Source organism: Anas acuta, chromosome 2 (assembly GCF_963932015.1).
Source record: "Anas acuta chromosome 2, bAnaAcu1.1, whole genome shotgun sequence".
Lineage (NCBI taxonomy): Eukaryota > Metazoa > Chordata > Aves > Anseriformes > Anatidae > Anas > Anas acuta.
The window spans coordinates 143,855,208-143,878,568 of record NC_088980.1 but is presented as its reverse complement, the minus strand read 5'-3'; the positions used below and the strand labels follow the sequence as shown (position 1 = coordinate 143,878,568).

General features: G+C 41.7%; 1 protein-coding gene across 1 annotated transcript in view; it reads right to left on the bottom strand.

Moving 5' to 3' along the window:
• SLC30A8 (solute carrier family 30 member 8) overlaps positions 1-23,361 on the bottom strand; it is a 109,639-nt gene that overhangs the window by 10,283 nt on the left and 75,995 nt on the right. Inside the window, exons 3-4 of the mRNA XM_068672540.1 lie at positions 8,532-8,737; positions 4,487-4,633 (exon numbers count right to left, since the gene is read on the bottom strand). Coding sequence (XP_068528641.1) covers positions 4,487-4,633; positions 8,532-8,737 — 353 coding nt within the window. The remainder of the gene's footprint in view (positions 1-4,486; positions 4,634-8,531; positions 8,738-23,361) is intronic.

Below are 23,361 nucleotides of genomic sequence, written 5' to 3'. Positions count from 1 at the left end.
CTTCACTGGGAAACATGTTCCACTGCCTCACCACAAAGAATTGCTTCCGAATATCTAATCTAAATCTACATTTTTTTAGTTTAAAACCATTACTCCCCATCCTATCACTATAGTCCTTGTCAAGGAGACCCTCTCTTGTAGACCTCCTTTAGCTACTGGAAGGCTACTGTAACATCTCCCCAGAGCCTTCTCTTCTCCAGGCTGAACAACCCCAACTCTCTCAGCCTGTCTACATAGAAGAACTGCTCCAGACCTCTGATCATCTTTGTGGCCCTCCTTTGGACTCATTCTAATAGGTCCACATCCCTCTTGTGCTGCGGTCCCTAAGCTGAACGCAGGGCTCCAGGTGGGGTCTCACAAGAGCAGAGCAGAGGTGGAGAATCACCTCCCTTGACCTGCCCACCATGCTTCTTTTGTCCCCCTTCCAGTGTTGAGATCATGGAGCATTTGGAGAAATCTGGCATAGATGCCTGCCCCAGGCAATATGGTGTGAGGGCTCCGGGAACCAGCTCACCTCCCCCAGTGATATTATCTTGGCCACAGGAATAGAGGTGAGAGGGAAGGAGGAAAATAAGGCTCACTCAAACCTACTGGAAGACATAATCAGCCTCCAACATCCAACTTTATTTTTGCCTACCTCTCTTTATTTCACAGTTCAGAAAGTCAGTGAGAGCTCCCGACAAGGCCCTGCCAGCAAAACCTCTCTTTCCTGTCCCCTGGGACCTGTCCTGCCCAATGCCACCAGTAGTGATAAGGACAAAAGAAGTTATTTTATCCCTGGGGCAACAAAATTCAATTTTGTCTCTATTGGCTCTGAGCGGGGCTCAAATAAATTCACTGTCCCCAAGGCCACCTTTTATTGCACTGCCATAGGCAAGGTCTGGGGATGTTTGTATGTACGTGCAGAACATTTTTAATAGGTTGCGGGACTAGTAATTGCCATGTGACTTCAATGGGTAAACGTGGCACTTTACAAACACAACAGACGCAGTCGCAAAGAACATGAAAATTCACAGTAGAATGAAAATTCACAGACCTCCACTATCAATTCATGAAAGCAGCTGAAACTTAGTTTATGATTTTGAATATATTTTCATGACGGTAACAAATTTTGCAGCAGTCCGGGCTACAGATGCTTATAAAAATAACCATTTTATCTAAAACTGACATATAATGAATTAAATGGCACTGACAGCGAAACCTAGTTTTGCTTGAAAGTACATAGAGAGAAGCTGGAATAAAGTATATCTGGTGTTTACGTTTTCTGCAAGTTACAGAATGAAACCCTGCAAATTTGGCCCACAGGAAAGTTTTGATAGCTGTGAAGGAACCAACAGCTTTTGTGAACACCTGCATGAATGTCTGGGTGCACATGTGCATGTACTCCACCACTCAAAGTGTTAGAAGTCATCTTTACCTATGTAGGTGAAAGTACAGATTATTTTTCTATGTAGCATCTTAGCAAAACCTTAGCTAATCATATGACCAGTTCAGTAGTAAAAGGTGTTTTACTTAAAATGTTCTCAGTTAAATTTCTTCTGAACTGTTAACACTACCAGAGCACAGCATACAATGCTGTAAAATTGCTTGAGAAACTTCGGACCATAAGAAAGAGAAAGAAATTGAAACTTCAGAGACCTCTCCTGCCTGGAAGTAGGTCTGGCTCAGACATCAATCTGATTCAATACTGTGTTTCTAACTAAGCTGCTGAAAGCAGCTGCTCACCCTAAGGAATGTGTTGAACCACTGTCTTGACTTATTCTGCTTCCTGGCTTAGAAGACAGGAGGCATTCAGGTGGCTCCTGCTAAATCCGAGCCCTGTCATACACAGTTTTGCATGACAAAGCCAATCTATCAGTCTGAGAGAAGCAGTAAAATACAGCTTCCAGTGTTGCAGAAGGCTGTAAGACTTCAGCGGTCAGAACACTGTGACTCTGCCGCCTATCAGACTTCTCTCAGCTCCCTAAGGCACCCACCTGCATGTTAAACTGGAAATATAGCTGGGGAAATAAGCAACAGGATAATTATCACAGAATGAATTAAATAGCCACTGACATTTGATGTGGATCTCTCATTTCCACCAGGATAAAAGGACAATAAAGTAAATGATAGGTTTTGAGGTTCCACATTGCAATGACAGAAACATGAACAATCTCTCACACACTGAGGGTGAAATTCCATGAGATGGCTGAACCCGCCTGCCACCTCCTTGTCATTAAGAGAAAGGTCTCTCACTTTCCTCCAAGGCTAAGAGAGTTCAAACACACAAAAAAATATTATGGATGGTAAGTATTACTTTGCTAAAGCTGCATAATTTAGCTGTGTGTTGGCAACACAATACCAGGTATACTTTGCTCACACTAAAACTCCATCTAATCCAGCAGCCTATTTCATAGTGTTGGTAGAATATATTTAGGGAACAATATAAAGACAGGATGAGTATCACAGGATCACAGAATGGCTGAGGTAGGAAGGGACCCCTGGGGTCCATCTGGTCCAACCCCAGCTCAAGCAGGGATGCTCAGAGCAGGGTGCCCAGGACCATATCCAGGTGACTTTTGAAGATCTCCAAGGAGGAGACTTCACAACCTCTCTGGGCAGCCTGTGCCAGTGCTTGGTCACCTGCACAGTACAGAAATGCTTCCTGATGTTCACAGGGAACCCCCTGTGTTCTAGTTTGTGCCCATTGCCTCTTGTTCTGGCCCTGAGCACCATGGAAAAGAGCCTGGCTTCATTTTTGCACCCTCCCTTCAGATATTGATAGACATTGATGAGATCCCCTCCAAACCTCCTCTTCTCCAGGCTGAATAGTCCCAGCTCTCAGTCAATCCTTGTAGGAGAGGTGCTCCAGTTCCTTCATCATCTTGGTACCCCTCTTTTGGACTCTTTCCAGCATGTGTGTGTCTCTCTTATACTGGGGAGCTCATAACTGGACATATGTCCGCATGGTATGTCTTATCTTGTAAGATCTGCTGCTACAAGCAACCTTTCCTTGCAGAAATCCTGAGTCAGAAGCTGCTTCTGGAGTGTCATACTGAACATCCTTGAAGCATTCACCATCCTAGTCCTAAATTCATGTGTGTAGGCATCTTAGAGCCATTTGAGATAGACCAACACCTCCATGTATGGCTTGACACAAAATGTATAGGTGGCCCATAACCTTCTGGATGGGCATCTGGAGATCTATGGGACACATACAGCATTTCAAACAGCATTAATCACTTCCATGTAAGCAACTAAATTAAGCCACAAGACACACACATGGGATTCATTTAAAGACTGAGGCATCCAAATTAATATATCTGCATGTAGTTGTGAGCTAGCTGTCTAAGACACCCACATGGGACTGACTGTCAGGTATGACAAAGGCCCTGTGGAGATCCATATCCTTTTGGAATAACAGCTGAAGGATACAAAGACTTCTCACATGACACCAGATATCTATGTTTAAATAACTGTATTGAGGTCTAGACATTTAATTTATGTAAAATAAGGTAATTCACCAAGATCCTGCTCCACTGACTGTTCGACAATACATTCCCATTTCCTAACCGTGACTGTTTGGTGGCTTTTGAGATGCCTTGGCCTTGTTTTTGGCATCCTGTGCAGTCTCATTGGTCCAATGTCACAGTTGCTATTAACATGCAAAAGCCTCAGACAGCCTAGGACTGTTCAGGTACCGCTAGACCTCTATGTTTAAGCAGCTGAATTGAACATAGATCTCTTCTGAAGATATGAAACTTGATCACTGTGCTTGCATGTGTTCACCTATTTGTATTTATATTTATATGTCCAAATTTTGAATAGAATTATAACCCCAGATTTTTTTAAATTTCTTTTTCTCATAGTTAATATTTTGCTGGTATCTTGTATTTTGTAAAACTGCACTTGCTTTTGATTGTCAGGCATCTGATATTAGGTGTCATCCATAAATATGTCAATTTTAGCTTAGGACAGAGAATGTTCAAAACCTACCCATGTTTCCAACTGATTAAAAACAATGGAGATAAAGAGATTATTTAGAAAACAGTAAATATTACTGTCTCTTTTATATAAATGTAACATTGTCTTTTCTAAATAAGTTAGTGCTTTTTGTTACCTTTTAATAAATTAAGTAAATACTCACTTTAATGGCCATTTCTGCTATTATAGAAGCGAGCTTTATCGTAGGTTGAGTATTCAGTCCTGCTCACTCTCAAGTCACTAAGGGAAGCTACTGTTATCTCAGACAAAGCTAGCACCAGCCCAAAACTATACAAAATAATGACTGGAAGACATGTTTGTAGGGAAGCATAAATGGGCTCTTTACTTCTTTGAAGTTCATTGGCTTGCTACTTTTGTGATGTGTCCTGGGGGCTTTGAGAATTTTAGCACACTATCTTTCAATTTCTGCAGACCTTGTAGGACATTAGCACATTTTCCAGTGCCTTTCTATGATGACTTCCCTTTCCCGTTTCACATGTTCACATTCTGACACATTTCTTACCTGCTCGGTGCCACCCAAAAGTTAACTGCTTGGTGGGAGGTTTGGAGGCAAGCCAGAGTGAGACGAGGCTGATAAGGAAGCTTGTCAAGTCCACCAGGATGTGTGCTGCATCCGTGATCACCGCCAGGCTCCCAGCAATCTGCCCACCTGTGTGAAATGTGTGTCCGTATCATGGCCCCGGTCAGAAGTTTGAGTCAACTAGATCAAACTTGAGACCTGAGTTGTTACACATCAGAAGGAACATTTAGTATTCAGCGATCGTACACATGACTCAAAACTCTTCATAGATTGCTTCATTTTGTACCACATTCACGCAGTGAAAGGCATGAATTAATAAAAAGAAATGTGATGGTTTTCTTTGTCCTAGATACATAATTGAGAATGTCCTAAGGATAAGAGCTGTGATTCATAAGTGCTGTGTTTATATTACTATTGGGCTATTTTACTATGACAACTTTAATATGTTTCTTGGTGAAAACCAGTCTTGGGCATCACATTTCCTGTATCCTCCCACTATGTCTTCACATTGGTGATATTTTATGTACGTACAAAAACTCGGAGCCTTAGCCTATGGAATTAATTCACTATTTGTAAGAGGAAAAGGTGCACGTTTTTCCTGAGTTTTAGATGGCTGGATGCCAGACTGTTTCTCATAGGCAACATTAAAATAGGAGTAAAATGAAAGGTTCCAATAGAAGAGCTGTGATAAACAACTGGGCATCTTGGTGAGGGCATAGAGAAAAATGTTCTGTTTGCAGGACTAATCTATCATTTTGCATCTGTAATGCATGATTTAATTTTGCTGCTAGAGCTCAAAAATGTGGCTGTATGTCATTTTACTTTGGGGGTTTTGGTTTTACGTTAATTCTGGGGGAAAAAATAGGCTGTCTGAAACCGCATTTCTTTTACCCAGTAAGCCAAATACTATTTTGCCAAGTTCTTCTAACCATGTCTCAGGGCTACAGGCAAATCCAAAGAAACTGAAGATTGCTTTAAACCAACCCCAGCTGCTGGTGGCTGCAAGGGAAGACAAGGATCACAAGCAGAAAGCTGTCCTGCCAACTTGTTACAGCAGGGGAGTGTGTTCATCGCAGTGGAAATGTAGGAAAATGGAAATGTGAAATAATAGACCCAAAGAATCTAGTTTCTGCATTTGGCAGTATCCTTCCATCCTTCCTCAGTCATTTAATTAATTTCAGCTCACCTGTTTCTCCTGACCACAACCCATATGAGAATCAATGAATCTTGAAAAATATCATAAAATCAAAAATGCCTCATTCAAAACCCTTGGCAATATACCACTGCCAAGGGGACATGTAGACACAACTCTTGTTTCATCACAGATGGAAAGTCTTCATGCCAGCAGGATGCACTCACTACCTGTCTGATTTCTTCCTATATTCAAATTTTAGGTTAGAATATCTAATATTGTGTGGTTTGTCACCACACAGGAATGCATATCACACATATAAGGAGTATATTTTTTGTTACTTCCCCGTACATCCCATTTACAGCTGCCTGAAATTCACTTCCCAAAAGGGAGCAGACAAGACTGCAGAATTCTGGAGCATCTCATTCCTCGCAGTAAAATGCAAAATTCAACAGAATGGGGATTTCTCAAGACATGAGGAGGTGTAAAAGCACATTCGCTTTTTGATCATGACACAGCTCCTAGACTTCCACTGTTTGCAGGGCAACTCTTTCCTAAGTGGAAAACAATTTTACATAGCAGAGGGAAGCACTGTCTGTCAGTGCACAGATGTTAACAGCCAAGGCATCAGCTATCTTTCAGCAAACAAATATGTAGAGCACAAGCTGTCTGCAAAGCCCAATTGCATTTTTGATACTGTATTTCCATGTTCTTTGGGACAACATTACAAAAGCTTGCTTCCAGCCTGCTGTCTTTGACTAATGTTGGCAAATGATTACTTTATTTATTGTGACATAGCTGATGCTTTGGGTGAATTTCTGAGATCTCAGTCTGTTTATCTTAGCAACCTGGTCAAGTCTTTGTGTTTCTTTTCATTATGATGAATCATGCTAGGTTTGTCTCTCTTTCCAAATGGAAATAAACTACTTTGAAATCCACGTTTGGTCCTTAGCCACTGAAAATCCTTCGTAAACACTTATATCAGGACTGTATATAGGGTGTCATTGGCTTGACTGATATCTCCAGATCTCTGGAGATTGTGGTGGGTCTGCATTAGAAGAGAAAATTGTCTTTCAGAGACAGTTGGTGTATCAGGCTCAGCAAACAGTGCCCCTTTTGGGAGAGCAGTGAGGGCCAGCACAGATGGTTAGAGAAAAAAGAAAAAAATCACAGAAGTGATCTAGGGATTCAGTGAAACACAACTTTTCAATATATTTGAGAGTGATGCAGCTCTGTATCTTCTGTTTACCATAATAATGCCTACAGAATCTGTTTGTCCTTAAGAGTGGTAGGAGGGGTCACACGTTCTTTACTTTCAAGAGTAAAGCTTGTGTGATAGTTGCAGGCTTTTACCACTTTGTATCAATACACACAACAAGTGGCCTTTATGATTACTATTACTCACGATGGCTGTTTATAGCTTTGTATACCACAAAGCAGTAGAAAATGTCAGTCACTCACTGGTCAATCATCAGGCACATGCTGTCTAGCCTGATGATTAAAAAAATTAAATGTGTGGTTCATAATTACAAAAATCTCCATAGACTGCTGTCTGTAACTGCTGTTAATAACTGGTTTGTCAAAGTTTAATGGTCTGAAGCAAAATGGTCTTCAAGGCTGTTACTTAAGCTGTCACTGCAAAAAAAGCTGTATGATTCATTAAGCAAAATGAAACATTTAGTTAACATATCATCTGTCCTTCCAATTATCCTCTAGCATTGCTGCATTCACCAAACTTAGGCCTACTGATTATATGGTTTTGTTAATAATGCTTTACTTCTGGCACTGGAAATTACTGCATGGGGATTAGTGGCGTGCACCAATTTGCATGGGCGAAATGCACGTGACCTACAAACAAGTGGGCTTTATGCAGATGAAACCTGTGGGAGGGAAGAGCTGGAGAAAATCCGGCTGGGTTTGGCAGCCAGGAATGAAGGCAGAAATTCAGTGACTCCTTCAGTGCCTCCAATTCTTACCTGTGGGGAAAAAAAAAAAGCCTTTCTATTGCATCTTTACAGGGCTCCAGAGACTCTGAGTCTGGGAAACCCTGGGTTTTAGAAACCTTCCTCTCTGATTTTTCCTACATCCCCTTGGGTCCACGTGGCTAAAGCCTGTGGGATTCCTCATTTCTTACCTCACCTCATCAGAGAAGGGGAAATTAAAGAGCCAGGAATTATCAGGTAGGTATAAATATCACAGAAGCCATACAGAGAGCAGATCAGTGAGACAAAATGAAAGCTAATGTTCTAGGAGGGAGCCAAAAACCTATGTTGGATGTTGCAGGATAGGTCCAGAATCAGAAGCTAATTAGGCAAGGGAATAATCTTCCATTGATCCAGAGACATACCAGCAGGCCAATTTAAAAGATAAACGTGCCCTGGTATAAATACATTGACTTAACTGAAGAAAAGCAGATGGTGAATCTGGCCCTGGATTTCCCTGGATTTTTTAAAGACTTTTGAGTTTAATATCAGATCCTGCTGCTAGCTGCCTTCACCAGCACTGAAGGCTCATTGGCCTGGATAAGCATGAAAAGTCCTTAAATCTTTTCCAAAAAAAAATAACTCAAGTTATTAAAAACCCATTTGTGACATGATGCTAAGACATGGTAGCCACTTTTAGCTGAGCTTAAATACCTGGGAGAACAGCTTAGACCATTAACTGATCCTCCTATTCCTACCCAGATGCAATCCTTAAATTAATATATGAAAATATGTTAGTTTCACTAGGGAAAAAAAAAAAAATGTTATTTTAAAAGGATAAAAGGGTAAAAGGGAATTATTTTATCCCAGGTGGGTTCATCTCTATGCAATGGGGGTCACTGCAGGCAGAGTGGGTGCAGAAGGGCAGGAACACAGCTGTGCTGGGCACAAAAATGAGCTCCCTTTGAGCAACCATACTCCCCTGTAATTTCAGCAACCATGAAGAAGACGCAAATTACTGATGCAGCACAGAGCTTCCTCTGGGCTTGATGCTGCTCCCTTTTCCTGTTCTCATAGGCCTGCGAGTAGCCGTGACAGTGATACGCTGGATTAGCTTCAGCATCTCCTGCTTCCTGCTGCTGCCTCTCTTCATTTAAATTCTTCTGATGCCAGCTCATCCTTTGGGATTGAAAGGAACAGAAGGTTAAAAAAAGAAACACCCTGGTTATTTGAGCATCTAGCCCTGCAGCCCCAGAAAGTTTGTAATTAATGCTTCTGTAGGATAAAAGCAGGATTGGGAACAGCAGTTCATAGGAGAGGCTTGCTCATGCAAGCAGGACTCTGTGGGAGGGAGCTGCACACGAAATGACTTCTCTGGCTGTGTTTCCCAGCTCTTCAGGCACTCCTACATCATTTACCAGTTTATGGAGCACAGGGTGACTTTCTTAGGCTGTGCATGTTGTGCACATAATGATAAAGGTTACAGAAAGGAAAGGACTTGGATTGCACAGCATGAGGTTTTCAAAAAGTCATACCTCAGGCAAATACTAGCCAAGCTTGGCGTAGCTTGGACATAATTCTGTGGGAATTTTCAGTTTTCTATTCCCAACAGCTTTGTTGGAAGACAATTTAAAAATAAAATTAAATATATATATATTTTACAAATATAATTGACTAAAGATATTTCTCTCCTCTCTCTGCATGCAGAACTGTTTCATCTCAAAGTCCCACTTAAGTACAAAAACTATCACTGTTTCTGCAGAGCCTGAGCATGGAAAAAGTTAGCCCAAAAGTTTCAAAGGCATTTAAAAAATAGTAATAATAAAATCAGTTCTCCAAAGGATGCTGACATCTTTGTGCCACTGATTTCATAAAAAAAAGAGAGAAGTCCAGCAGAAGTGGGTCTTGGAACATCACTCAAGATGGTTTCCCAGCCAAATTGGATTTGTCACAAAATTTCAGTGCTGTCCTCCTTATCATTTTTGCCTGGGAAACATGGAATGGGAGAAGAGGACCTGGGGATACATTGCATTGCAACTGCAGGAGCTCCTGGATGACCATTGCACATAGTGCTTTCTCTAAAGCAGCCCAGAGTCTGCCCAGCTTATTCTGTGAGGTTCCAAGGTGGTTTGGTTAGCAAGGATGGTCCCTCCTCCATATCTCCCAACCATGAAGAGCCCAAAGAGGAAAAAAAGAAAAAAAAAAAGGAAAAAAAAAATGGCTCATCTGAAAACCAGTATGCCACTCCAGCTACACCATTTGTTGCTGCAGCTGCTCCTCATGTAATACCCCCATGGCAAAATACATCCTGCCATGTACCAAGGCTCGTGGGAGCGCACTGAAGTATGCAAAAGGGAATTCTGCCCAGATGCACATTTGTAACATTCATATAATCACGTTACAGCTATTCATGGTTCATGTGTGCAAGGTCATGGTCTGTGAGCCTGTCCAGGAGTGCAGTAAACTCCCCAGATCTGCTATTTCAGTCTGAAATCAGTCTGGGGGCATGACATGAAGCCAGGTTTCACTGTACCTTGTAATGACTTTTCCCCATTCAGGGTGGTGAGGACTTTCCTTTGGGGACAAGAAGAGTTGTTTCATCTAAGCATGAAAGAAAGCTGTGCTCTGGGGAAGTGCAAGCATCTTAGTTGCTTTCTGTGATGTTTCTGCACTGTTTAGAGAAGTGTCAGGATGCCTAAAATCTAGGATGATTTTCTGGAAAGAAATCATGCTGCCAATCAGCTCTGTTCAATGTCGAGGGAAAAAAAAAAAGCTGTCCCAAAGTCACAAGCTTTTCCAGCTGCCTTTTTGGGCTGCAGCTGCTCAGTGGGTCTGAATCCCACCAGGGCACCCCATAGCCCTCAACCACCCATGGGTGAGAGCCATTGGGTTCATCACCTCCTCGGAGGTCCTGGTGGAAGCAGAGCTGCCCCACCTGGTCACCAGCATTTTCTCCACTTCCTTGGCAGCCAAGCTCCGCGACTGTAGATAATCAGCACGGATTTGGGTTGGTAAATATTTTTGAGATGTTCCAAGGGTTCAGTGTGTTCCCCTGAGTCAGCTTGTTCTCAGCCAGGTCACCATGTGGTCTCTGTTTGCTCAGCGGAAGCAACCGATTCCCCCTACGTGCCTCCATGGAGCTTGTGAGAAAGAGCAGTGACCGATGCCTGGAGACGCTGAGTTCTCCTAGTCCCTTTGTCCGTGTTTTTCTTTATTTTCCTCACAACAACAAATAAACGGGAGCTGAGATGCCTGGGGAATGGGCTGCCCATCTGGCAGGCTGGGTGCCTGCAGCTAGTCCTCCACTGCTCGAGTTTTACATCCATCAGGCTCCTCATGTGCACCATGTCACTTGCACACAATGTTTTGCTGATGAATTAGACTCAGAAGGTACCACAAACTGATTCCTTCCAGATGGCTGAATAAAATACTGTAGTTTTCTCACTTTCCCCTGGAGATCAGGGCATGCGAGTTTTTCTTTCTCATGATCCCTCTCTGGAGTTAACTTCCAATGCTCTGCAGTTTGCATGTAAAATTAATTTCCCTTTAACTCAATTTTCATCAGCTGGCACTGAATGTTAAAATCATCTTAACGACATGAGTCATGATCCGCTCAACAGCCTGTCAGGGCAGGGATGCCAAAATTACCCCTGCTGATTTCTGAGCCACCAAATCCTTTCCTTGCTGCTAACAAAATGGGTCATTTTCTGACCTCCCTCCCTTTTTTAATCTTCAAGTCTCTTCATCAGCAAACAAAACCTTAGAGCACTGTCAAGGGGTAGGAAAGCACTGTCCACAGATCTCATTGAACAGATGCAAAAGCAAACAGAGACAGCATAAACCCACAAATGTCACACTTTTCTGTCAAAGGGGTGCCTGAATAAAAGCAGCCCGGTTGTCAGAGGTGGCGAGCATTTGCTGCTCTCTTTGAACTCGCAGAGCAGCATCCAGCCCCATGAGTCAGGAAGGCTCCTGTGTGCTACCTTTTTTTTATTATTATTCCAAAGGCAGCCTGCCACTAATTAAAAGAATCCAAGATACGGTTTTATAAATGTGTGAATCAAAAGCTTAAGGTGCAAAGATCAGCTCTGTCAAACTATAAACCCCTCCTGAGTGTGTTAGAGCAAGATGTAGCCTTTGAGCATCAGATCTCTTCACCAGCACACCACAAGAAGAGTCCCAGATTAAAAAATAATCTTTTCTCCATTTCAAATTCTCTTTCCTTTAAAAAAGACAGTCAGGGGAAACATCAGAGAAAGGCACTTACTGAGTCATGCCTGGAAGGATGGAAGGAGAAAATACATATTGCAGATTCCACACAGATCATTAGTAAGAGTTTTTGATTGCAACTTCCTTTTGTTTGTTTTCACTTGATCTGTTGGGTGCCTTGATCTACGGGCTGATGGGAATAATTGCCATCCTCCTAGACCATTATGACACCCCGGTGAAAAGAGCAAAATGTGGAATCAATGCACTTCCCGCAGGAAAGTATCTCCTTCCCAAGGGAAAGGAGTAATTTTTGGTGCCTGAAAGGATATGAAAGTGCCTTTGGAGAAAAAATTACCTAAGCCAAAGTCACATCCCTTATGCCACTCTGATTTCAACTGATGTACCAAACTTGAGCATTTCCAAGTCATTTAATACCTTTTTACAGCCTGGCCATCCAGATACTTCTTTTTCTTACATGGCATTTTGGACACAAAACAAAGGCAAATATGTATTTGCATACATTTAGATATCTACTAGATGATAATTGTTCTGATGGTTATTATATTTAGTCTCATTTTGAGGGTTTGGCCATGTATGCATGAATCTATTTTGAATAAATTTCCTTCTGCATAACAGCATGACAACACTTGTACTCAGAGCAAAGGTGCATGTAGCATCCAGCCTCTCTTGTGAGCATGAGGGAATACACAAGGTCAAAGTACAAGGAAGGAACATGTCCAGAGGGGTGCCTCCTTGGTCCCTTCTTCCAGGCTGCACAAACCTGGCAGCATGGCATTCTGGGGCAGTACTGGGAGTTGGCTGAACCACAGCTTATGTTTAATAGCCCTTTATTTATTTATTTATTTTCTGTACAAAACTCAAAAACTCCAGCCACCAGTATATCCTGGGGGCCACCAAGCTGGAAGGCAGCATGACAGAAAAGGAGCTAAAGTCCTGGTAGACACCCAGTTGAACAGGAGTCAGTTGAACATCAGTGTGCCCTTGCTGCTAAGAAGGCTAATGGTTTACTTGGCTGCATTAAGCAAAGTGTTACCAGCAGGTCAAGAGAGGTGATCATTCACCTCTGCTCAGAACTGGAGTACTGTGTCCAATTCTGGAGTCTGAGTACAAAAGAGACATGGATGTACTGGAAAGAGCCCAGTAGAGAGGCATCAGGATGATAAAGGGACTGGAGCACTTCTCCTACAAGGATTGACTGAGAGCTGGGACTGTTCAGCCTGGAGAAGAGGAGGCTCAGAGGATCTCATCAATGTCTATCAATACCTGAAGGGAGAGTGCAAAGAGGACAGAAGCAGGCTCTTTTCCGTGGTGCACAGGTCCAGGACAAGAGGCAATGGGCACAAACTAGAACACAGGGGGTTCCCTGTGAACATCAGGAAGCACTTCTGTACTGTGCAGGTGACCAAGCACTGGCACAGGCTGCCCAGAGAGTCTGTGAAATCTCCTCCCTGGAGATCTTCAAAAGTCACCTGGATGTGGTCCTGGGCACCTTGCTCTGGGTGTCCCTGCTTGAGCTGGGGTTGGACCAGATGGCCCCTAGGGCTGCCTTCCAACCTCAACCATTTTGCAGCTCTGGGATTCTATGAACATGGCTGTTTAAAAATTTGTGAGTTCCACAGTTTAATTATGATTTGTGTAAAAATAATGCAAATAAAGCTGTCTGCCTTAAATTATAATTAGTTCTTGTGCTGTTAGAAATAATGAATGACCAATCCCTGTTTACCTTCATCGCATCAATCATGCTTTTATGTATCATTATTATAAACCTTCCACCATCAATTTTCTGAGACTGAGTTAATTAATTTCTGTTTCATAGCTCTTACTATCTTGGCTATAATTTTCTTTCTGACATGAAGTGGGCATCACTGTTCTATGAAGATGGTGTATGGCAGTATTGGGCAGACACAGTCCTTTCTACAAGGTCCTCATATCACCTAACATGAGTCCAAAAGCAATTGGACGGGTTTTGTTGAGTTCCCCAAGATACTGCTTGGTCTTGGTGTCAGCTGGCAAGCCGTTATGAAGGAGACATAGCCACAGAGCCCACAACAAAAACCTTTCAGAAGTCACAAGAAGCACTTAAAGTTTTCCTCATCATTGGCTTTCACAAGGTACCAGGAGTAGTGGAAAACCATTATTTGATGAGGGCTCTTTGGTCCTGTAAGTGTTTTCATATCACCTACATGCACACAGAAAAAGAAGAAAATATTTCCTATACATCTCTAATAGAAAATCAATCTCCACCTGAAGAAATCATCTCCCAAGTACTCTTCAAATTTTTTGCCTCGTGATATGAGCCAAACAGATAAGAATCAAGTACAAGACTAAGGCTTCACTGATAGACAACAATAACTACCAGTTAATTTAATGTTATAAACTTATGCATGAAGACATGCTCTAAGGTATTTACACATCTTTCCTGCCTTCAGCATTGCCCCTTTTCTTGTCTCTTGTCTCAAAGCTTACTGTTATACAGCTGGGCTGGAGTTGGTAACAGTCAGTTCTTCTGTAAGTCATAGGCCCTTAGCAGTAATGTGGGATAGATGTCAGGGTGATTTAGCAGAGAGCTGCAAAACTTTTTATTTCCATCACGTACCTTCAACAGAAGAAGTAAATGTAGGGGCAGTTTTGCCACTTTAACTCTATGCTTTAGACTAAAGGTGATTAAAACTTTGAGTCCATTTACCTCTATATATGCTGGTCTTCTCATTTCAGTTACAGTAAAATAAAAATATAAACCTTGAGACAGGAAACCTTGGGTTTCACTTGTATGATGGTACTCAAAATCCCACTGTAATGATATATAAAGAACATAATCATAAATCTGTGCTACATCAAGCCAATATATAGCTCACAGTGTAGCTGGTACAATCTGATGTAAATCCTCTGGTTTATGAGGTGGCATATTGAATATTTCTGGTCAATATTACATTGATCTATTGCCAGCAAGAAATAAGCTGGCCTGTTCCAGAAACTGAATTCATGGAAACTTCAGGAATTTGGTCAAGATATTTCCCTAGGTCTTTATAAGTGATTATCTAGATCACTTGATAGATAACCAACATACCAAATGATAAACTCTCTGAAGAATTTATCCTCCCACACCACCACCACTGACTGTTAAAAATATATATATAAAATTGTCATGGGCCTAATTTAAAGAGAGGTGATGCAAGTCTAATCTGATTTGATTTACAGACATTTTTTGAATAAGGCAGGAAGTTCTGAGTGCTCGGCTTCAGACACTTGTAAAAAACTATGGTTCATATCCTTCTTGGAGACTGGTGAAAAGTGGAGCCTCTTGCCTATCCTGGGACCAGTCTTGTTTAATGTCTTTATCCATGACCTGGAGGAGGAGGTGAAGTGCACCCTGATCAAGTTGGCAGATGACTCCAACCCAGGGGTGCAGCTGGGATGACAGAAACACTGAAATTCAGCAAGGATAAATGAACTTGGAACAGACTTTTGAGACCACCTCTGGAATACTGTGCACAGGAGGTTATTGAGAAGATGAAGCTTTATTAATGTGCATGTAGGAAGGATGAGGACAATGATCATAAAGTGAAAAAAGAAGGGTACAGACTGAATAGAAGGAAAGGAAAGAAAAAGAAGAAAAAAAAAAAAAAAAGAAAAAAAAAAAAAAAAGAAGAAGACTGTGAGGATAATTCAGTATCAGAGCAGATTCTCCAGAGAGGTTGTGCAGTCTATATCCTGGGAGATAGTTTCAAGACTAGACTGGATAAAGCCCTGAGCAACCCTGTGTGATCTCTGGGCTGACCCTGCTTTGAGCAGGGAGTTGGACCAGAGACCTCCTGAGGTCCCTTCCAACCTGAATTATTCCTTAAGCCTACGGCTGACCTGATTTTCAGGGAGCTCAGCTAAATCCAGGCCCCTTTTAAGAATTTGAAGTTTGGCAGGGGAAGCCTCAACGCATCCAAACCCGCTAGTGACTACTGACAGGCTTGGCATGTGCAAAACACTCTCCCCCACAGCCTGTGTGCAGGGAATGGGGCCTGTATTCAGACTTCCTACTCATATGATTGAGATAAAAACAGTTTTGTTCCCTGTGTATTGTAATAATGGCATTTATTAAAAAGAAAGAGGCTGGGGGCTGGCAAAGAAAGAGGCAATCTGTGTGCAAAATAGATTCTGTTGAAAGCATTGGAGCTGCTCATTAAGCCTACACACAGGGAATGGAAAAATGTGGTAATTTATACCAAAGGCTAAAATGAGCTTATTGCTACTGATCGGCTTAAGACACCTGAAGCTGTGCCCGCAGCTGGTCTGTGCAAGCCCGAGCACAGCAGGCTGCCTCCCCACCGCCACGCCGGGTCGCTGGGGTAGGCTGGATGTGTCCTCCGTGCCACTGGGCTGTGAGGGCTTCCCCTGAGCAACCAAATCTTCCCCGGAGGAGGGAGACAGGAGGCTGTGGCTCTCCCTCCCCATTTCTGGAATAAAAATGAGGGAGGGAAATGGTAACCATCAGCCCTGTGAAGGAGCAATGAACAGAGTTGCTGAACAGAGGCATGGGGCGACACAATAGGGAGGGACCACAAAATCAACAAAATGAGGGTTAAATATGGTCATCAGCACTTGCATGTAGGTAAGGAAGTTCATACAAGGCATCATTATGGAGAAATCCCCCCAAAACCTAACATGCTGGGGTGTGTCTATTAAGTGCTTGCACACAAAAACGTGCAGTATGGGGAATAAACAAGATGAGTTAAAGACATACGTACAGTTGCAAGGCTATGACCTTGCTGGGATCACAGAGACATAGTGGGATGTCTCCTGTGACTGGAGGGCTGCAATGGAAGGTTACAGGCCCTTTAGGAAGGACAGGCAGGGGAGATGAGGAGTGGGGGTTGCTCTCTATGTCTATGACTAGATGGAGTCCCCAGGGATGGATGAGAGGCTGATGAATGTTTATGGGTCAGGATTAAAGGGAGGGCAGGGACAGCTGACATTATAGTGGAGGTCTGTTGCAGGCCACCTGGCCATGAAGACCAAACAGAAGAGGCCCTCTACAGGCAGATAGGACAGCCTCATGTTCACAGCCCCTGGTCCTCAAGTGGGATTTCAACTGCCCTGGTATCTTCTGGAGGAACAGCACAGCAGGGCATAAGCAACCCAAGAGGATCCTGGAATGTGTTGATGATAATGTCTGTGAACAAGTAATTAGTTCTTTCCATCAATAAAACTTCACTTGACAAAAAACAAAACCAAAAGGCCAGGAATAGGTGCAACACAAATATCAGGTACTTGTGCAACATCCCTGTCCTGACAACAATCCCTGTCTTAGGGCACCCTTCCCTGCACCATATAAAGGCTTTGTCCAGAGATCTCCATGTGTCCAGAGAGAGAAAGGGGTCAAAGGACTTCAACCACTGGAGCTGTGCCCACACCATTGCAAATTATCAAAAAGGCTCTGAGATTCTTCAGTAACAAAAATGAATTGCAGAATCATGTGACATTTTTAAAAAATATAAATATTACCACAGAAGTCCTCTTGGACAGTGCCATGTATATTTATGGAGCCATGTAATAATATTTAAATAATAATCCAGACACTGAAATGACTAAAATACGATGGCAGTGACCCCAGTATAGGAACATGGGGAGACAGATTTCCATTAGAACTGACAGTGTTTATGCCAAGTTTCTGTCCTACGCTTTTTAAGGGAGCCAAGCAATAAATAACCTGAAAACCAATGAGATAATGGAAATGTCAAGAGGTGCTAAGCTGTAACTGAGCAGCTATTTTCTTTTAAAAATACTTGCTGGTCTGAGTCAAGAGGAAGAATGAAAATAAGTTCAGCTGTAAAACTATTTTGTGATAGACATTTATACTCATTTTGAAGTCAAACTACAACACATCATATGTTTTCAGAAGGTCTTTCTTCACTCAAGCAAACATTTACTTATTGGACCTCTGGCACATCAGCTTCAAGCCTAATAGACTATTCACATAAGTAAAGCTTTGAAAGATCAAGTCCTTTGCAGTATCACTTTTCTTTCACATCAGATAGATTATTTAGACATCCAGGCATGAAGGAGCCTTGAATCAAACATGGTGTCAATAGCACTATTATAATTCAGCCTAAAATTGCAGCATAATCCATGAGGTTTTGCATCCTACAATAAATCTACTAAGCTTATAAAATGGGTATCAGGAGACACTTGCCACAGCAGCAGATTAGTTCAATCCATCACAAATGCAGATAGATCAGGCTGCTGTCTAGTAAATGTATCAAACATCTACTAAGAAAGTTTGAAAAGGAAAAAAAAAATAAAAAAAGCAAATGAAACATTTGGAAAGTAGTGAAAGATGTTCCCTGTAGACACTGTGAAACTCCCCATACTTCAGCTTTGGCAGCTCATCTGCAGGTCAGTGCTTTCATGTTGTTGGCAGAGACAAAGCAATGGCAGAGAGGGAAGCACAGAGCTGTGTTACCTGTCTAGGGCTAAGGAGTACTTCTTGGTGTCTCTCTCACTCACAAGGCACGCTCGTTCAAGTCCCTTTTTGGCAGCCATGAGGACAATCGGTGGAGTTTTGTTTGTTTCCCCCTCCAATGCTCCTTGCTCCGTTGGCAGTGGATGCGGGCAGAAACCTCCCCACGACTTATTCAGAAGTCTCTGCCAAATGTTTCTCAATGAAAAGGTTTTAATAATCTTCTCAATAAACCCACGGCAAGAGAAAGCAGCTTTCCTATTGCTGGTGGCGTCACTAACAAGCCAAACAGTAACTCGCTGAGCCTGCAAGATTGGAGGGTTTGGGCCTCCTTCTCTCTCTCTCTCTCTTTTTTTTTTTCTTTTTTTTTTTTTCCATCAATTTTTTATGCTGTGATATGATTTTTGTCATGTGGTGAGCAAGTGCTCTCGCACTTGCTAACTCAGGGTCAAGCACAGCTGTGTGCACACTGACTTGCACACACTAAAAGGGGCTGAAGCAGACCCATTTGCCTGGAAGCAGTCAAAACACCATTTGCCTTTCTGCTTCCGCAGCTCAGAAGAAACACACACCTTCCTTACCCAGCTCGGCACAAGCCTCTTTCATCTAAATGATTGCTCTGAAGACTTATTCCTATCCCTGGCACGTTTACTCCTAACATTTCAAACCAAAAGGGACTGCTTATTATTGCTGTTTGTGACACAGGTTATTGAAATCTTCATTTACCAGAAAGGAACGTGGGTTGTTATTGCTGCTTTATTCAGTTTGCCAGTCCTGGCTACAGCTACCTACAGACACCATCCTGGGGGATGGGGAGGACCTCGGCCTCACCTCACTCATAGCCTGGCCTCAGATGTGCCCTCCAGAGCTAACGGGAAATCTTGCACTGGCACTGCTGGCATCATACACTATTAAAAATTAACAGATTTGAGATTAGAAATAGGCAATGAGAAAATGATGGGTGCTGCATTTAAAAACTGGCTTTTATTGTCATGGGAAGTGTAATATGGATACAACAAGCTGGGATCTCCCCTCCCTTCCCTCAGCTTGCAGGACATATAGATATGTACCCTGCCTGAAATTCACTTGTTGAAGAGGTGTTTCTACATCACATAAATGAAAAAACTTTTTTTTTTTTTGACATCCATCCACATGTTGCCTCCCACATGTCAGCTGTGCTAACACTTCCCTGGAGTCTGCAAGCCAAGGAGCTGATGGTATCTCAAACATGTTTGTGAGCAGCCACTGACAAAAAGTAGAAATAATTTTTTTTCACAATGCATCCATTCTCACTGCCCCTCTAATGTCCTTTCCTCAAGAATATTTTCCCAGGTGCTTATATGTACACTTAAAGCCCCTTTGGTGGAAGAGATTTTTTTTCTGACTCGTTTCTGGGACTTCCTGGCTTCTTGTGGACATTTGAAAGTTGCATTTTATTTTATTTTATTTTATTTTATTTTATTTTATTTTATTTTATTTTATTTTATTTTATTTTATTTTATTTTATTTTATTTTATTTTATTTTATTTTATTTTATTTTATTATTTTTTTCCAGTGGCAGTCACTTACTGGGGCCTGACACCTAATATGGCTGTCTGGCAAGACTGGCTTTGAGAAGAATATCAGCTCCCAGGATGAACAGTTTGGACCCAGGGCATCTGCAGAAATGTTACAAAACAAAAGTGCCGCATTACTTACCACCCCAGAAATGCTATTAAATAACAATTTCATTCTGCAGCCAAGAGGGAAGAAGGAAGGAAAAGGAAAGCAGCCTTTCCAGCTGTCTGCCCTGGAACCTGACGCAGGCTCATAATTCATGCCCAACAAGAGCTTCTGCTGGCTTCCAATCCCATAAATGCCACCATTACTGCAGTGTCACTCTGTGCTTCTCAACTCATCTTTCCTGTAGAAATTACCAGACACCACCGTCATGTCACTGATTAGGGATGTCTGAAAAATAAACCTGGGCTGGTATCTGATTTACACTGAATCTCGATATTTCGAAGGTGCTAAGCCAAAGTATTAGGTCTAAGCATCCTCAGTTTAAGGAAAATTTAAAATCCACCTCAGAAGATTGCAGATAAAGCCTGTTTCTGTTTCCAATCACTGGAAGCATGTAACTTTTGTTAGTGAGATAGATGGCCTTCCACCATTTTGCAAAAGGGTCTTGAGCCTCAGGTGCATTCCAGCAAAACAAAGCCATAGATCATCCCCAGCATTTAATCCAGACCTTTGTTTTGTGTTTATTGTTGTCAGTGCTGAAGGTTGTGCTTCTCAGGAGACCGGCTGTGAGGCAGGATAGGAAGAAATCTCTTCAGAATTTTCCACAAAGACTTGGGTTTCCTCTTTATGCAGACTCTGAAACTCATTAAGACAGAGACAGCAGCTGTCTGTGGAATTTCTGCTTCAGAGAAATTATTCAGACCATCTTAATAAATTCATCTTCTGCTTTCAGTAATAATGCAGTTTGTTTCCGAGTCTACATTAAAAATGTCACATAACCAATCACACTGGTTCTAATGACCCTAGTCAAGGACATTTCTCCAAATTTGCATCCAATGCAGACATGTGAGGCATCACACTGGCTTTTGCAAATACAAGTCCCTTATCACTGTTATCCAAAATCTCCATCAGTTTAAAAAAATAAATAAATAAAAAGAAAGCATATCCTTGATCCCATTTCAACCCTAATCAGCTACACTTTAGAAATGAAAAAATAAAAACTCTCATCCTGTCATTATGGCAGTAGATACTGACAGCTTAAATGTAAAGAAGGAAATTCAGTACATCTATTAATTGAAAATGCCAGTGAAGTCAGTCAATTTTACCAGGCATGAGACATCTTAGTGAACATTGCAAAGTTTTTCTTCACCTTTCTCTGGCAGTAATTCAAGTAGCTCTGCACTTCACTGCCTGCAACCTGGGGATCCAGGCATTTGTGATTTTGGGGCTTCATTATTAGAATTTTTGTATTTATAGTGAGAACACACTTTTTCACCCACATGGAGCTCTACTGTCTTTGGCTGGAACCTCTCCAGGCATATGTCATTTTGGGATCCAAGGCTGGAGGCCTTCTCTCAAGAAAAACTGAGAGAAAAAGCACTTTCTTCTTGTGAAACTAGTAATGCAGTAACCTTTTATATGACTGTCAAAAGGAAAATATCTACCCTGATTTAGAGCCAATTTAAAAATCATTAAAAGGAAGTTAATATTCAATATTTTAAAATAATGAATTTTTAAACATCAATATTTTTATCTTGGGTTTGATTGCAGTATTTCAAAAGAATAGAGACTTTTGATAGCCACTGACTATGTCACTACTGAGGGGTAGATGTCCTCTGCAGTGTCTTAGGTGGGTGTTTCCAATTGCACAAAGTTGCTGGAGAGAAAAAGACTTTACTTTTCAGACCCTTGTCAAAGAGATTAGAGTTTGCACTGGGAGCGGGGATCTAGAAGAGCATAGCCTGGTACCATTTTATGGTGTACACCATTACCTTCACAAGTAAAAGTCCATGCTGATACTAAACCAAACAGGAGTTCTTCCACAGGCTGGAGTCTCAGGTCAGGAGCATCAGACAGCTTCTTCCCACACAAGGAATTGTCTAAGCTCTTAGGCTCCTTGTGAACCTAATGGTGTGAGACAGTCCCTCCAGAGCTTAGACAGGCATCCCTGGAGAAGCTCAAGACCTTGCTATGGATACCAGGAGTCCTCAGGGTGCCCAGGCTCAGCAGGGAGCGCAAAGTAAATATGTGAGGAGATGTGGTATGTACAAGGTAGAAGTCCTGAAAAACACCACAGATATAAAACAAATGTCATATGGCCAATGCCAGGCCTCTTGAAGGTGCTTGTTTATTTATTTATTTATTTATTTATTTATTTATTTATTCCCTCCCAGGTGTCATATGAATATGGGTTTAATCCAAGCAGCCACAGAAAAAAATAAGGCTTAGCACTTTTTGTCCTTTTTATCTTATTTATTTGAGCTTTCTATTTTATCTTATTTTCCTAGGGCCAACATTTCAAAAGTGCTCTGGATAAGCTTCCCAGCATATCAGCTCTCATGGTTGAATCCACATTGTCCAAATAACCCAGCTCTCATTAAGTTCCTTGGGCAGACCAGACCTTGAGAAGTAAGCAATGCCAAAAAATGTTATTTTGATACGGCTGCTTTGCTTTTCTGAGACTCTGGCAAGCTACATTGGTGTTGGAGTGTCCCAAAAGTCCTGTTCAGTAGTAGCAAATAGGCTACCCTTAGAAAAGGTTTTTCATTCTAGTCCATAGCTTAAAAGGAAAGGACAGTACGGTTGAAAAACAAATGCTAATGACTCCTCAAATGTTATTGTCAAGGCGTGCGTCAGCCTTTGTTATAAAAATATATTATTATCTTTCTCTGAACACTAAGTGTTTTTCTCTCTCTCTCTTTTCCATTGCTATTGCAAAAGGCTTCTGCTTGTTTTTGTTTTTATGATGTCTGAAGTTGGTTGGGGAATTAAGCCTGTAATTGCATTGCTAACAAGTATTTCTTAGATACATTTATTTTTCCTTGGGGAAAGAGACTGTTAGGAAGAGAGTACACATATTTTGGCAGCAAAAGAGACAGCTATGACATTTGGTTCCTAAGTTACTACCTGGATATCATTTTAATTGTTTTCTTCTCGTAATAAAATATAAGAACTTCACTGCATTAGTTCCTTTATTATACTTGCAACATACATTTTGTTGTCATGCTCTTCCTAAGTGATTTGGGTCATGAAGGTACATTACAATATATATTGAGAGCCAGTTTGTTAAAGACACAAGAAGATCTACATTATTTCTCACCGGTGCAAAACTAATTGGTTTTTCCCAGCTATTGCATATATATATATTTATTTCCAATTTTATCATCCCTGTAATTGCAGCTTGAATTATGAAAAGGACAGAGCAACCTGGTAAAAGCATTTCCAGGGACATCCTACATAAAGGCATCCCAGCAACCATGATGTCTCAAGCCTGCCAAACAACATTGGTGTTCAAACAGTGCCCATGTCCTACTCGCTTGTGCCATGCAGGCACTTACCATTGCTCCAGCACTTTTTCATTCCTGGAGGACTTCTAAAATTTTATTTGCAAAAATATGTA